Genomic DNA, 16,742 nt, shown 5'->3' with positions numbered 1-16,742 from the left:
TACTTTTGTTCTTATTCCTGGTGATATATTTTTCCTCTTCCTTTCCAAGCTTTGTTTTCTGCTAGATCATTTCAGTACTATGCAGTTTGCAGTAAACTAAAATTTAAATTTCTTTAATGACTAAAGACACTGTAAACAAGGACAAATGAAATGGTTAACTTTCAGAAGATACCTGTTGCTTTTGGTTAAAAATGACAAAGTAGGCCCCTGGTTGGTAGGAAGCGAAATAAGCCTAAAATTCAATCAGTGAAGCTCTTGGTTGGTGGGCGTGTTTACGTGCCTCCTTGGATTTAGCTTCCTCACTTCCCCTGGGAAGCTGTGAGGTAGAAATGAAACAGAATAAACAGAAAAAACAAGAACAAAAGGATAATATAAAGTACACAGTTACAAAGCTTCTCAGCCACTTAGTTGGGTTAACAGAAAAATTTGGGGGGGAGTAGACTTTTTTTTAGTTTTTGTTGTAAGAGAAATCATATTTATCATATTTTAAATAGTTGCATTCAGAAATTGTTTGTTTTGATAAGTTCCATACAACAGCATGTGCCTAGTAATAAAACGTACTTTCTTTCTGCTTTGCCATTTTAGCTTACTTTGGTGCCACACTGAATAGCTTTATCCATGTCCTCATGTACTCCTACTACGGACTGTCGGCTGTTCCAGCCATGCGTCCGTATCTGTGGTGGAAGAAGTACATCACTCAGGGGCAGCTGGTGAGTGATTAGCTCTTCAGCGCTTGTATTAGCATTGGGATCTCCTTGTCTCCGAGTTAGAAGATTTTGGCAGGGGGGAAGGGGAAGAGAAAAGGGAGGGGGGAACGAGGACAAGTACCCTCCTACATCTGTAAGTGCCTAAATCACCTTAGAAATCTAGCCTTTGCACCTGCATTGAGTACTGTTTTTGGGATGGTGGTGACTTAGGGACTGAAAGTGGACGTAAATTAGTGCTGAACAGCGTAGTGCGATCTTTCTCTAACTTCTCATGTTCTGTGGCTAGACTTACTCAGGAGTTGCAGCGCTGGGTTTTCTGGGACTCGCTAGCCAGAGGGAGGGAAAAGCTTTTCTTCCAAGTCAGTTTTAGACAGTGAACTCTTAGCATTTGTTGCTCAGGCTGATGTTGAGATGACAGAAAGTGAATGTGTCCCAGTCCACAGCTAACAAGGCCCTTCATTCTAGTCCTAGAGAACAATGACTTTTCTGTCTCACTTTTGCATGCAGTTGTAAATGGTTTATTAAAAACTGTTCAATATTTCTGTTCTCCTTCTGCACTTTAAATAGGCAGATTTTTTTTCACTTGTAATTCTGTGTTGGACTCCTCACATCCATTTGTATTGTTTCCTGTGTGTACAGTGATGAAGCCTGAAAGCTGTGCACTGGAGGTGAAATGAGTAATGAAATTAAGCAATATGACACATGCTGTAGTAATACTGCATGAGAACCATGTTTCAATGTGTATAGTGTCTCAGAACACCACAAAAGGGCACACAGGTAATTTTTCTTCCCCATTTTATAGATGGGGAAACTGAAGCCTTAGAGATATGACTTTTTTTTTTTTTCTTCCCTGAACCAGACCCATCAGGGCTATGAACAGATTCAGTTTAGTAAAATTTTCTTGAAATGGCCAGCAATTCGGAGTTTGATTCTCAATATCTTTTTTTTTTTTTTTCCTCTTAGCACTGTTTCTTCCTGAAGGATGGCTAAATATTGTAGCAGTGGGGAGTTTATTGTTTGTTCATTTTTCCTTCCAGGTTTAGGCATCACTCTTCCTCCTTGCTGTTTGATTGCTGCACAGTGCAAGTGTCTCAATGCTTAGGTTGCTCCTCTGGCTATTGTCATAGCCACTTTCACTTCTCTGCCTGGCCTTTGTGCGTAGCTCTTAGGGCAGCATAATAGCAGGACAGAACTGTTTTTCACTTTTTAAATAAACATTCCCTAATCTGGTAATTCCTGTCAGGATGAAGCTTGCCCAAGGCCCTGTGCAGCACTTAAGCCCAAACTGTGTGTGCTCCACAGAGATAACTGAAGATAGCTAAGCAGGTCTTACAAACCACACTCCTTCTCAGCCCCCCACTTCATATATGCAGCCTTTACCCCCCTCAAAGTCTTCCACTGGAGCCATGTGCAGGGCAGTTCTGGTATCTGGGAGAGGATCACAGGATCTGCACGTAGACCCAGTGACCCCAAGTCTTTGGCAACTGGAGCAGTGAGATGCAAATCTACTCTCTGAGGTTGATATAGCCAAACCTTGACAGAGCTCTCACTATGGAGGAGGTGGTCTTTGTTCCTTAGGATACTTACGAATCAGTCCTACAAAGAGTACACAAATGCTCTAAGATGGAATAATAATAATCAAATAAAAACACTTAAACAACATAGTATCATGACCTCAATGTCTACTCAGTCACATCTACATTGTTAGTAAGACTTTCAGAGAAGATAAACTTGTCCGAACACACAGTAGTACATATTTTGACTTGTTTGGGAAATACCTAATTAGGTTTTGGACAGTAATAGTCTTTTGCCTCCTTGCATTGGTGTGCTCCATTTTCTCTTTTTTCTCTCTACCCAGACGCAATTTGTCCTGACAATCTTCCAGACCAGCTGTGGTGTTGTTTGGCCATGTGCATTTCCTCAGGGGTGGCTTTATTTCCAGATATCTTATATGATTTCTTTGATTATCCTCTTCACAAATTTCTACATCCAGGTAAAAGTAATATTAATTGATTCTTTGTAGCATTCTACTGATTACATCTCATCTGAAAGCTGCTTTATGGAAAGATGTGCTTGAAATATCCCTTTTGTTTCTTCCAGTAACATGCATATGTTTTTTAGTGCTGTATTTGTATATATTTATATTTGAGGAAATGCTTATTTATCCAGGGAAACCTCCCAAACTCTCAACATACAGAAATCTGGTTTTGGTTCACCTTTACAGGGATTTGTTTGTATTTCCATATGGAAAATTAGCATTTTGAATTGTGTTTCTAAGAAATTCATTTCATGTCTAAACAGGTCCAGACTGAATGTGTGTTGTTCTGAGTAGGTCATAATCAGGCTCTGTGCAAAGATGTATTTCAATCATCTTTTTAAAAAAATCAAACCAAAACAACATACAGCCACCCAAACAAACACACCAATTCTGTTTAAATATTTGAAAAGTCTTTTGAAAGGCCCAAGCATTCCAGGGCTGGTAAGAGTGAGTTTTGGGGGCAAATAGTAGGCTTTCCTTTCTAATCTTCTGGTACTTCTTAAAATCGGTCCCTTGGTTTATGTCACTTACTGCATATGAACATGCTAATTAAACATGGTCATATATTCCAAATACTATTTTAACATTCTTCATGAATTTTACTCGTATTTTAATTTTCAACCATTTAACTTCTCTCTGCATGCAAATACTTTGGGAAACATGTTCTTGTCTGGCTACTGAGCACCTTAATTCATGTGTGCTTCTCACTGTCCATTTTGTTTTGTTTTGTTTTGTTGGGGGGTGGGGAGGCGGGTTGGTGTTCTGGGCCTCCCTGATCCTGTTAGTTTTTGCTTCTTTCTTGCTTTATGTATCAGTGGGTGCAAATTTATTTCACATTTATGCCTCTGAAACGTCTCTCATTGTTCTTGTTTACCCACTTCTAGTTTTGGCATTGTCGTACTGTGACCTGTAGTACGTAAAAACCTCCTTCCACACTTGTCATTTCGAGTACATTCTCACGGTGTATTCTGCTCATAAAATTTCTTGCTTCTTGCTAACTTACTGTTAACATAATACTGCCAATGCTGCCGTCATACTACTGATCTTTTTTCTTTCCCTGTGAACTAATTCCCTTATTACGAAGAATGAAACACATAGCCTCATATACAAAAATGATTAAGCTTGTTAGACTTTGCCATCAGCACAAGGTCTTTAAAAATGATGGATGCAAGTTTGCTTCTGTGTTTCTTGAATTACTATGAGGAAGTGGTTATTTAGCAAAATAACACTGCACAGTATTTAAGCAAAACCATGTGTCTTTCTGTATATTCTAGACTTACAACAAGAAGGCATCCTCGAGGAGGAAAGAGTATCAGAATGGCTCTACAGCCACTGTGAACGGGTACACAAACAGCTTTTCTTCCCTTGAGAACAATGTGAAACAAAGAAAACAAAGGAAGGATTGAAGACCAAACTGAAAAACCATTTTGATACCCCCAACAACAAAATCATCTGATTGTAAGCACAATAAGAGTTGTGCACTAATACTCTAATGGCTACTGTAACTATTCCTGCCTAGAATAGTGTGATTTATGTAGGACTTAACCAGTGCAAACACCCTAGAAGCCGTATACAGAATATAAAAGTAGGTTAAAGTTTAATAATAATTCTGGGCTGTCAGTGACCCTGCTATAGACTGTGGAAGGGAGTATTGTAGTATATGACACTGCTGTTGCCTTACTAGTCAATATGATAGGTGCTGAATTATGATTCACAATTTGAAAACACTGTAATGTAAACTCCATTTTTTTACTGTAGATTATGCATGTGACTGTAGAGGTAATTTGTACGATGCTGGTTTCAGTAGATAAACACACATGCCTTAAAAAAATTAAAAAGCAGGGCCCAAAGCTTATTACTGGTTTAAAAATTAGGGTATGTTTCAACTTTCTGTTGATTGACTTTTTATTAAAAAGTCATTTAAAAGAATCCATTGATCATTTTACTGTTCTGTATGTGATACATGATGTTAGGTATCTCCTACGTGATACAGTGAAATTGGAAATGGCACATTTAGTTTTGTATATTTGGCTTTAACTGACTAAACAGTCACAAACCAGATGGAGAAGTTATTTTACCTTTTTAATAGATCTTATTTTTTTATTTGAACTATGTCACTAATGTAAAATTAATTGGCGCTTACACAGTCCAGTAAGACTTAAGTATTGTCTCTAAGGTTTAGAGTATATACAGGGTGGACCCATCTTTTCTTTTCTCTTTCATTTCTTGTTTCTGAGAATTGTTACATGCTAATTGAAGAGTGGTTTTTAATATGAGAACTGGCAGAGTTTCAAGTGTTGTGACCATAGCCATATCCACATTTTAGGAGCAACTGTCTAAGTCTGTGACATATCCAAAAATGAATTTAATAATGGAGACAGAAAGATACTTTTCTGATTGAATTGTTTGTATTTAAGTTGGTATCTGTACTGTTCTTTATGTAGCATATGTTCATTTTTAAAATGTGCCTCACAAAAACATTTTTTCCCAAAAAAGCAAAATTAAACAGTCTTAAGTCATACATAAAGTTTTTTAAATGTTACTGAAATGTGCTGGAGATGAGTGTGTGTTTCCGTAATGTGAGTTGTGTATATCACCTGTAATGTTTTGGCTTGTTATCTGAAGATTTGTTTAGAGTGCTTGTTAAAATTAATCCTTCCTGTAAAATTTTGCCTTGCACATATGAGGAGTCAGTTGCAAAGCCATTATCTATTGCTGGTATGTTATTATGGTATCTGCCGTGGTGGAGTTTGGCTTATGAATATCTTATTCATTAAGCTCTGAAAAATTAAATTGTGCAAGACATTCTGTTTATCATCATTCAAGCTTAACTATTTGTTTTTGATATTTATATAAAAGCCAGTTTTAACGTGTTTATTTTTTTTAATCTTTTTTAAATTTTTTTGCACATCTCTTAGGGAATTAATAAGTTCTACTAGCCTCATGGGTTTTCATTCCTTGTTTTGAAGGAGACAGTGTCTGTTATGTTTACATTATCAAAGCTTGTGTGTGTGTCTTCATTTCTAGGTACTGGTTTGCAGAGTCTTTACATAGCTCAGTACAGCAGCTACAGTTCAAAACAGGCTGTCTAAATGTGCTAGAAATAAACCCTTGGCTCATCTGAATATACCTACGTTGTTAATGTTTGACATGGTTTAATCATTAAAACACTTTTGGTGATCTCTGCCTGAATTCTATAGTGGGTTTGTACGTGTTCTGTGTAAGGACAAGTAGGAGTTGTCTTGATGGAGGGACAGCGGCAGATATTTAGAGAAATTTAGCAAACCAGAGGTTTCGTATCAAATTCCTTACAGAAAACTTTGATTGTTACTAAACAGTTCTGTTCTGTTGCCTGGCCATAGAAATAATTATCCATATGATGGACTAAATCTCTGTGGTTTACTGACTCCTTGATTGCAGAACAGCCTGAATGACTTCTAGACTGAGTGCTGGAAACAAAACTTGTGTGGGCTGAGGGGGATTTTCTGCCTCAGATTTCCCGTCTGTGAAATGGCAATAATGCCTCTTTTCAGAATGTGAGCATTAAATAACATTTGTACAACTTTTCTGTAACTCCAGCTGCCCTTTAGTGATCATTTCTGTGCCCTCTCTGATTTGAGTGTTTAATTAAGTGTTGTGACCAGCTCAGATAGTATGATGATGATGGACTTAGCAAAACCAGAACTACTTACACAGTTGTAGACTCTTAATACAAGAAACCTAGTCCAAGGAAATGGGCTTTGCATTTTGCTCAAAAAGCTCAGAGGTTTCATGTTACTCTGGTCTCTTCTGGGAGGGAGCTCCAGGTTCCTGAGATGGTTGCTAGGAAAGCTTTTTCTCCTGCACGTACAAATTCAACTGTGAAAGTGAGTGTTTTTCTGAGTGGGGCGGATCTGTTTTGAAAGATTACCAAGGGCAATACAGGTACAGTGCAGATGATCAGCCAAAGCCACAGAGGGTACCTAGGAGGTAGAAACTGTAGTACCAACCTGGAGCTCCCTGGGAGCCAGCGGAGACGAGGCTGCTGCACTCTGAGCCTAGCCTTCACGGTCAGTGGTACTGCGTGACGAAACGTGATCATTTACGATCATTTTGATTTATGATCATTTGCTTCTATATAGACCCTTGACTCCATCCAAAGCTGCCAGGAAATGTGGTCTCATGAAGATGTATAGTTGGGTTTGGGCTGTATTTTGGGGGGTTGGGTGGTGCTGTGGGCCTGCAGACAGCTGCTATAGCATCCATACTGGCAGTTCAGAAGACAGTGGCTGCCAGGTGCTCCTTCACTGTCTCAGCAGCAAATGAAAAGTGCCCAAGAGCAGTAGAGGTTAGATTAGATGTCCCTTTTCCAGTCTGTTTGCTGGTTTTGGTAATGTGATGGAGGGAGTTGGGAAACTGCCTCTGTATACCTGGCTCTGCTTCCAGCTCATTACATGATCAGGGGCAAGTCACAGCCTCCCTTTGCCTCAATTTCCCAGTTAACTGAAGTTTTACTAATAGATACCACTGTGATTGGTGTCTGGGATTGTAAGAGAGTCCTCTGAAAAGACTTTCTTACTTCACATTACAGAGACTGGAGAGGTGAAAGAGGACCAGCTGTTGCAAGCTGGGTGGGAAGGGTTTGTGTAAAGCAGGTTAAGGAGACCAAGATACTCCAGTATCCAGTTTTTGCAAAGAGTGAATGGTCAAGCTTCCAACCTTTATGTTAAGATCTCCTATAGCTGCTGAGTTCACCAAGCCACTTTGAGTGCTGAGACACTATAGCTTTACGTGATAAGGAGGTGAATGCTTTTGGTAAACTGGAAATGGGATAGGAACCCTGGCTCAAATGCCTAGGACATAGCTTTTCTTAAAGCAGTCCTGATGCAAGTACCCTGGGTGCTGAGTCACTGAGCTATAAGCAGCCTCTAGGGCTGCGTTCACTTAGGTGCTGCAATTGCTGGAGTTTGCAGAGGGTAGTGGAAAAGCAGAGCACAATTCTGGAAATCAAGGAAATCTCTTTATTTTACCTACTCAAAGCAAAACAGTTATTCAGTAAGTGCTGGAGCTTCTACCACCAAAACTGGGGCAAGGAAACCCCCAAAGCCTCAAACATGATGTAGAGGCCCATCCCTAGAACATTTCTACCTTTGATATTCAGTGGGTGCCTTGAGGTACAAGTTGATAGAAATGTGTGTGTGCTGTATGTGACTGGAATATACATTGTTAAAGGTACATATGTTAAAGGTACACATTCAAAAAGATACAAGTAAAAATAAGTGATATGTTAGATGTGGAAGAGAAGTGTAAATAAAATCTATAGTGCAGGCTCCACTGAGAATGTGTTATAAACAGTGCAGGGGATGATCAAAATATGGATGGAGATCTCTCTTATTAGAGAAATGCTGCTGAGAATTGTATTAGTATGGAAGATTAACTTTACATTATGATTGATATCCACTTACTAAGACTTACTGAACCAAGAAAGGTAATTAGTTGTAATCATCAGGATATTGGAAGAACTGGTTGGAAAAACAAAACTCAAAAACAATTTTGAACATTCAGTTCATTCAAACTAGATCTGTACATTTTTTGATCTCAGTAGAGCAAATTTGGGTAAGCAAAAGAAGCTAAGAGTCCCCAGGGGATCCAAGGATGTGACAGTAGAGGCAGCATCATATTTAAAGTCAAAAGTGCTAAAATCATCCCAAACAGAAGAAGTGAGTGGCAAAGGTCCAGTTTTAAAAAGTAAGTGTTTCATTTAAATCGGTCAAGCTGTGATGGGGAGCAGGAGAAAAAGGAATTATATGTCTTGTTTTTCAAGATCATATAAGGTAGATAGTGTGTTTTCTACAGGAAGAATTTAAAAAGTGATCGTGTTGGCTGATAGACCTAATAGTCTGAGTTCAGTATTGTGCAAGGCTTCAAAATAAATATGTATGGAAAGAATGAAGAAGTATATGGAAATAAACACAAAATGGAAGAAAATGTAACACATTTTCTGGAAGTGATCACACTTCATTTACCAATATTTTTGTTTAATAAAAACGTTGTCTAGACAAAGGAAATGCTTATTGCATCCATCTGGAATCAGCAAAATTTTTAATTACAGAAATGATTATCTAGAGGGGATGGTGACTAGCTGCAAGACTTAGGATAAGTAAGGGTCAAACTGGTGGGGAGATGGTGTGTCTCAACACTTTCAGCTTGAAGACAGCCCATTAGTAATGTTTTTAGTAATGACTTTGGTATGAAAAGTAGGAATATTTGCAGTGATATTTGCAGATGACAAAGTTGGGAAACAGTATCAATGCAGAAGATGACAAGATATCCTACAGTGACAACCAGATGGCCTTGATGGCTGGAGTAAGAGAGCTTAGTGTAAGTGTAAAGTCATGCCCTTAGGGAGCAGTAACAGTTTCTGCTATTTCCATGAGAGTTTTATTTGGAAATTACTGAAGAGGATAGAAAGAAGGATTGTTGATAATCATCTGTGCAACAGCTTTAAGCAACTACTATGAGAAGAGGGGAAAAAACCCTCATAATTGGCTAATCAGCCTGTTTTTAGTAGAAACAAGAATATAGTACAGCTGGAGGCAGAGGCTCTGGTAAGACTTCCCTTTGAAGAATACCTTCCTTCTTTCCCCTCCTTCCCCATGTGGTCACCCATTTTCAAGAAAACTGAGTTAAAAAAACTGCTATACAGAAGATATGATCAGGGGAATGGAGAAAGCTTGCGGAATGAGATTGAAGGAGTTGGGCTTGTTTCGCGTAGCAAAACAAAGGTTGAGAGTGCTTTCTATAAATACATCATGAGAGTAGACAGCATGAAGGAAGAAGAACTATTTTAACTGTGTTGACACAAAACAAATGGGTGTAAGCTAGCCAAGAATAGACTTAGGCTAGAAATTGGAAGATATCTTTGTCAGTGGAGCAGGACTCAGCAGTCTTGCAGTGAGAGCAGTGTGGTGGCCTAGGGGAGCTTGTGCACGGGGTGCTGGCCCAGTTTCAGGGAGACGTCTGTCAGGGTTTGAATGGCATTGGCAGATCTTGGTTTGCAGGAGCAAAGGATCAGGCTCTGTGGCATCCGTTTGCAGGAGCACGGTGACAGTGACTGATTTGTCCTGCAGCCATGGGCTCCTCGCAGAGCCCCGCAGGCAGCCTGGGAGCTGGTAATGGAGCACATGCTCCCTCTCGCTTCTGCCAGGATGATACAGGAGCTATTTGTGTGCTTTTATTCTTACCCACTCAAAGGTGTGGGAAGAAAGTGACTTTATGGCATGAGAGGAAGGTGTGCCCATGGCTATAGGGTGCCACCGCATGGGTAAAGATAGCCTGAAGGGAATGGGCCATCATGGCACAACTTAGGCTCCTGTATTCCAAAAAAACAGTCTCTTTGGAGTGAAGCAATTGCATTTTTCTTTTCTTTTCCTTGTTCCTTCAGAGTCTAATCCGTGGTACGGCAGAGCACCTTTCCCAGGGATCTGGCCTGTAATGCTTGAAGACTTTTTAAATGTAATGAGCTCACCTCCCACTCACTGAGGGAAGATCACAGGGAACCGCGGTGGGAGCATGTCCAGAGCAAGCCGGTGGCCACCAGCAGGGTAATGAGTGTCCCTGTGAGAGCAGTTGCCCCTTTAGAGGGTGGCTAGAATTCAGTTTTCTCAAACAGGGAAAGGGAGAGTAGTGGAACAGCAGGAAATGCAGAATGGGTCTTCCTGAGTTTGGTTTGGGAACAGGTTAAACCTCAAGGGAAATGAATCAGTTCATGTAAAATATAATCCCATATAAGGATTCTCTCCACCTGTGTGTTTGTTTCTCTTGAGCATACGTAATCAGGAACACGTGACCTTTTATGAAAGAATTTGACTATTTCCACTTTAGACTTATCTTGGTTGATGTCAGGAGGAGCAAATATTCATAGTATTCTCTCTAGTATTAGCCGTCACCAGAGGTAATATTATGCAGTGATAAATTACCTGCAATGGTAAAATTGTTTAAAGTGAGGCCAAGTGAAACTTCTTAAATGCATGCTGAAGCAAGGTATTACAGTATTTGTGTAGCTGATTAGAAACCTGTTGTGTCTCATCCCATTTAGCAAGCAGAAAGCTTGGCTTCCTTAACCATTCCATCTACCTCTGCCACTAGAAGCCAAATATATACTAAATGCTATTAATTGTATTTTATTAGCTATTTTAAGAAATCAGTATCTCAGATCAAAGAATTAGGAGAATTTTGAAAAGAAAAACAATCTATGAAGTTGCTTAAGTACCTTGCTCACATTAAAATCAATGGGATCTTGGTGCTTCATGGCCTTTGTAGGTCTAGGTTCCTGACATTTTCCTGTACCTTTAGAAAGGATTCCCTTTTTGAAAGATCTTCTGTTAATTTATCAATATACTTTGCTTCCCACAACACGAGCAGGAAGAAAGAGAGAGAGAACGGCTCTTGGTTGTGTACCAAGCTGCCATGGACTTCAGGCATCTTTGATGCAAATGAACTTTTGCTCAGCAGAATAGCGATGAGTTTTCAGAAAAGACCAGGAAATACCTGCCGTGCATACAGATGGCATAACTATTATCAGCTAACTATTATCAATTGTGTTTCTTCTTAAAAAAATTTTTTTTAAAGATTTTTGCAAATCATCATGAAAAAGACCCATCTATCTTTGGAAGTTTTAATAAAGCATCTAGGAAGTCTGTACATTTGAGTTTGGCTTCCATGCTAAGTACGGCTTGGCAGGAAATGTTATGAAGAATTGTTGCCTATTACCACCATTATAAAGCTGTGCACAAAGATTTTGAGGTGAGCAGGCAGTCCTGAACTCAGACCAGGCAATTTGGTGATGAATGCTCTGCAGGATATGTTAACGCTTTTTTCATTGCAGTATTTAACGAAAGCTCCTTTGCAAACACAGGAAAATCGGAATAATTAACAACTAACTCTCACTTTGGTCAGAAAGGAAGCGGGGATGTAAGGTTTTCAGAAATCTCCTACAGAAGTGTTCAGCCAACTACCTAGCTCCAGCTGGCCAGAGCACTTAGCAAAAATGGTCAACATGAGATTTAACTTTATGAAGTAGAATTTTAAAAAAAAAGAAAAAGAGAAAAACCACAAGAAAACAACCAACTGCTCCCAAATCCCAATCAAAAAAACCCTGAACATGACTTCCTTATGCAGGCATCACCATATTCCCTTCCATCTTCAAAAGCAGAGAGGTCAGACCTAAGCTGTAGAGGGGTTTTGTCTCCTGCACAGCTGATTTTAAGGAGGTTTAAGAATGACATAAGCAAACACTTGGATTTTAAACCAAGCCCTCCAAAGATCAGGTCTGATTAAACCCAGGACTTATTTTAGCCTGTTTTTCCTGCTTCCTACCTGAAAAGGAGAAGCATGGGAGGTTATCGTGATATCCGGTAAATAGAGTGAACATCACACAAATCCTGTGTTAAAAAGTGATGTGAACTTGGCCGCTCCGAGCAGATTTACTATAACATGATGCCCTCTCCTGGTGGCACATGTGGCGTGACAGATGGGGATAGGCTGGCTCCTGTCTACACGGTAGGATCAGAAGGCTTTAATAAAAAACTGTAGCTGACACAAGGAACAAATATGCTGGAATTAATACAAGCAAGAATGGCAAATAAATATTTATATTGTGATACAGATTTCACAGTCTTCAATCACTTCATGCTTTTTCCACGTAATTACACTGTAGCTTGTTTTTCAAAGATCATGTTTAGCCCCTTTTTAAGAGGAGTGCCAAATAGAAAGGTAAGTAAGTTTTAGACAAACAGAGCCCCCATCCTATTTCCGAAACACCTTCAAAATAGTTCCTAGAAGTACTGATGATCAGAGTATAATTTTGCATAAAACAGAGGCAAGAATAAAATAACATCTTGCCCTTTATGTCACTGCTGCAAAGACTTTGCAATCAAGAGCTATTGCTTTCTCTAATGTGAAAGTAGGAAAAAGAGATTAAAAGCAAGCATATCCTACATAAAGGCTTTTATGATGCATCTGACCTTGATTATACCAATAACCTTGGGAGCAGTGTTTTTAGGGGAAAAACAGAAGCTGTTTTGATAAAAGTGATTAGAATGCACATCTGTGTATTCCGATACCCAGGACTATTGCAGAACGTATTAGAGTTAGAGGTGAATGAATATGTTAAATCAGGGAAGGGAAAAAAAGAAAGAACTCATAAAACTCAGCCTAAATCTCAAATCAAGAGTATCTGAAGGTTAACCCATAATGGTTATGAACTTAATAGAACATCAACTGTCCATCACGTAGAAGAGGCTGGTAATTATTTAATAGTATTCAGTATTTATTGTGCTTTATACTAGATAAAATCAGGTAATCAAAATGCCTGGCCTTGAAAGAGCACCAGGAAAGGTGGTCAGAGAAGGAGAACAGCGATGCTGTAATACAAAGCGAGCGTCCTCAGTGCACGAGCAAGCACAATATTGTGCGTATCAGACTCGGACTCACCTGAGAGCAAAAGCAAAATGGTGAGCTTCCAAAACAAAATGCTGGGGGATGGAGGGACTGGGATCTGTTAGTTATAATTAATGGTAGCTAAGAACCTGCAGTGCTCCAGTGATCACAGCTGGAGCAGTGGGTAAAGACCACTGTTGGCCCCTTCCATTGGGCGAAGCAGGAGGCCGTTTAGGAGAAAATGTACCCACAGTTCAATGGAAAACATTCAGAGGAAGCAGAAAACACTTAAACTGTCAGAAGAAAAAGATAATGAGGTGCTAAAGAGAGACAGCAAACCCAGTGGGCAAGGCAAGAAAGAAGGTTGCCCTGGTGACTGTTCTGAGGAGAAGAGGGACAGGAAGAGAAACTGGAGAATATAAACCAAATTGTTCTCATTTTCAGCAAGTCAAAGGTAATTATGCATAAATGCTAACACGGCACTAGATCAGTATTCTGATCAGTTGTATTTAATGTCTGCCTCAGCAATTGGCTCTCAACAAATACCCCAAAACGCTTCGTCAGATCAGTTGCAGCTTGGGCCGGATGCAAGCGTAGGATTCCTTGGGGCAGCACTGAGAAGCACGTTCTCTGCCCTTCGTCCTTCTGCCTTATTTCACAGCAGCCACGTTCATCCTCTGTGCACGGGTTTGCTTCTCGGAGGGTTAGTCTGAGTCAAAGGATCAGTGGATCAGCTGGCAATCCTACTGCCTCTCTCCCTTTCGGCCATGTGAAAACTTGGTGGCGGGTTGCTCCGCACATACTGGTGACACTGTGCGCTAGTAGGACCGTCTGGAGTAGGTTAACTAGAAATACTTTTTGCCTTAAAAGCTGTTCTGCATCCTATAACTCTTGTCTCAGATTTTGACAGTTCTTGCTAAGTAGGATCATTAAAAATAAATATATACAGAGAAATAGATCAGCATGAAGAGTAGCAGGAATAATATCCCAGTACTGACCATGAAACGAGCACCTCAGCTCTGGGTGGTCATGTTAACCCATGAAATGTTTCCAGTAGAGCAGTCTGGGGGGCTGGAGGTGGTGCAGGAGTCTCTGTGCTGGCGTCAGGCCTTGGCTTACAGCACGGGAGTTCGGCAGGCAGCAGCTGAAATACAGAGGAGCACTGGGGACGCGGGGCGAGGAGGGGAAGTGGGTCTGATCTCCCTCCTCTCGCAGGCCCCGCAGCCAGGCTCTGCATGGGCTGCTTCCCAGGGCAGCGCTGCAGAAGGGGGCTGGCCACCCCACAGCAAAAGGCAGCGCGAGCATCGCAGGCACGCACCGTGGTGCGCGTGAGCCAGCCTGAGAGCATCGTGTGCCTGCAGGATGGTGGTGTAGCCAGCTGTAAGTATATTGCTCATCACTGACACGAAATGCAGCAAAGAAACACGTAGGTCTGTATTAATCCAGTATGTCCTGGCATATAGTCAGCACCCTTTATTCCACTATAGGTAGTTATGCAAGAAGATCATCCCTTTGACTGGAGCCTGTTCTTTCCTCATACTTCTGTCTTTTCTAATGCTGCTTACGGGTTTCACTTCAAAGTTTTCGGAGAAACTTTTGCATGCCTGTCAGTGGCTTCCCACTCTCAAATGAAGAGCAGAGTTGTAGCTACTGCTTTCCAGGGTTTGTGTTCAAGCTACTACTTTTTCACCAGGTTGAATTTATATTTATTCTTTTGGCCAGACTTAACTAACTTTGAATTCCTTTTCTGTCCAGTTTGCTATTCGGAAATGAAAAATAGGGGCTTCAGCTAAGCAATCCTTGGAAAGAGAAAGAAAAAAGTCACAGGTTTTTTAGATGATTTAAGTTTTCCTCAAAAATCCAACATCCCAAATCTGAGCTTCTGAGCAGCGTTGTAGGATTATTTCCGTAGCCCAGTTCAGGAAACCCAGGTTTTCATTCTCTCACCTCTGCTGGTGTCCCCGCACCCAAATACAAACACTCTCACTGCAGCAGCCAGGCCAGAGCCCACAAACCCTCTCCGTGAGGATACCCTGTCCCTTAGGCTCCTGAACACCAGGTGCACTGAAAGCCAAAGACAACATTACCACTTATTTTAGCTGAAAATTTTCAGTTCTGTCTCATGCTGAAAAATGCCAATTTTTCCCCATTGAAAAAAGTATATTTCCATTTCTGTCAAAATTATCTATGAAGAAAAACAAAGCAAAAAATCTCTTCTATTAGCAGTACTAAAACATAAATTAAGAGACCTGCAAATTTAATGACTGAAGTTCTGTCCTAACTGACCCTTGGTCATGTATTTTAATTACTTTATTTAAACATAACTTTATGAATTGCTGAAAAACCCAATGTGTCAAATATTTGTGGGCACAGACTGTTAGGTGTTGGGAAGGCTGCTCGATATTTGCCATCCTAGAGCAACCCTCTGCAAAGCAAGTCGTGTCCTGCAGACTGGTGAAAGATCAAATCACTTCAGTGCAGCAACTTTCTATCAAAATAACAATGACAGCTGTATTTGGTGATTGGGTCAGAAGTGCACTGGAGCTGCAGAACTGTAATAACTTTGCTGGCTGTTGAGATGCAGGTTACTCCTGAGGGAAAGGTTATACATTAATCATTTGTGGTATAATGTGAAGAAACCAGGGCACAAGGAGACTGAACGCATTCTAAAAATAATGTAATCCGGTTTGAAAATGAAGAGGTCTACAAGATGCAAAGTTAGAGGACACTCCAGCTTGACTCTTTCATCCTTTGAAACTAAAGATCCCAGATCAAATCCCATCTTGGACTTTTACAGCATAAGAACTGAACAAGTAAAGGCAGCATCCCACACTGAACTTCTGACAGAGCGAGGGTCGGATACCCAGCCCGCTAATGACGGCAGCGCGGGGGGGGGGAGGCTGTTTCTGCTCACTCCCCTGGACTGACTCCACCGGACTTTCCAGGCAACTTGAGGTATTTTAAAGAAGTGTTTTGTCTGCACTTAAAATGGTTGAAGTCTTTCAACTGTCCTCACTTTTCAAGTGTGGCTAATGGCAAAGCATCTGTGTTTGCAAGTCCTTGGTCCACCAGAGAGGACTACTGAGACTGTTATGGAGCTGCAGCCTAAAGGTGGAGGGGATCTAATCGCTGTCCTCAACTACCTGCCGGGTGATTACAGAGCCTGACTCCTCTGGGAAGCGTGCAGCAAAAAGCAGGGGGCACAATGAAAGGTCAAAGGCACGAGTGGCAGCCAGGGAAATTCAGATTAAATGTAAGGAAAATATTTCTCACTGTGTTTGACATGTTTTTGAGTGTAGTCCAAGCTATACGACAATTTCAAAACAACTTGAAGCCTAGTTTGATTTTTACTAGACTAGTTGTGTGTTCCCTGCACAGGATCTTCCCCACTGGATGCAGCATAGCTTCTACCTTTGCTGTGGAGCTGAGGAAAGATACTATCAAAAAAAAAAAAAAAAAAAAAAAAAAAAGGAAAAACCCTGATGGTTGTAGTTCATGCTACTTTGTGTCCACCTTTTTCAAGCCTCAGCAAATTTCTCCTGGCTTTTGTTTGTGTCTTCTGGGTGGTCCCTAGCTCC

At 40.6% G+C, this 16,742-nt stretch overlaps 1 protein-coding gene across 6 annotated transcripts in view; it reads left to right on the top strand.

Annotated features, from left to right (window-relative positions):
• The window catches only part of ELOVL5 (ELOVL fatty acid elongase 5), a 41,000-nt gene extending 35,075 nt beyond the window's left edge, over positions 1-5,925 (top strand). For all 6 annotated transcript variants that reach the window (XM_064508572.1, XM_064508571.1, XM_026103063.2 and 3 more), the window contains exons 6-8: positions 586-710; positions 2,566-2,700; positions 4,020-5,925. In XM_064508572.1, coding sequence (XP_064364642.1) covers positions 586-710; positions 2,566-2,700; positions 4,020-4,151 — 392 coding nt within the window. In that variant the 3' untranslated portion in view covers positions 4,152-5,925. The remainder of the gene's footprint in view (positions 1-585; positions 711-2,565; positions 2,701-4,019) is intronic.
• The last annotated feature ends 10,817 nt before the right edge of the window (positions 5,926-16,742 follow it).

This window comes from Dromaius novaehollandiae, chromosome 3 (assembly GCF_036370855.1).
Source record: "Dromaius novaehollandiae isolate bDroNov1 chromosome 3, bDroNov1.hap1, whole genome shotgun sequence".
Lineage (NCBI taxonomy): Eukaryota > Metazoa > Chordata > Aves > Casuariiformes > Dromaiidae > Dromaius > Dromaius novaehollandiae.
Note: the sequence above shows the minus strand (reverse complement) of the source record. Positions and strands in the feature narration are given on the sequence as shown.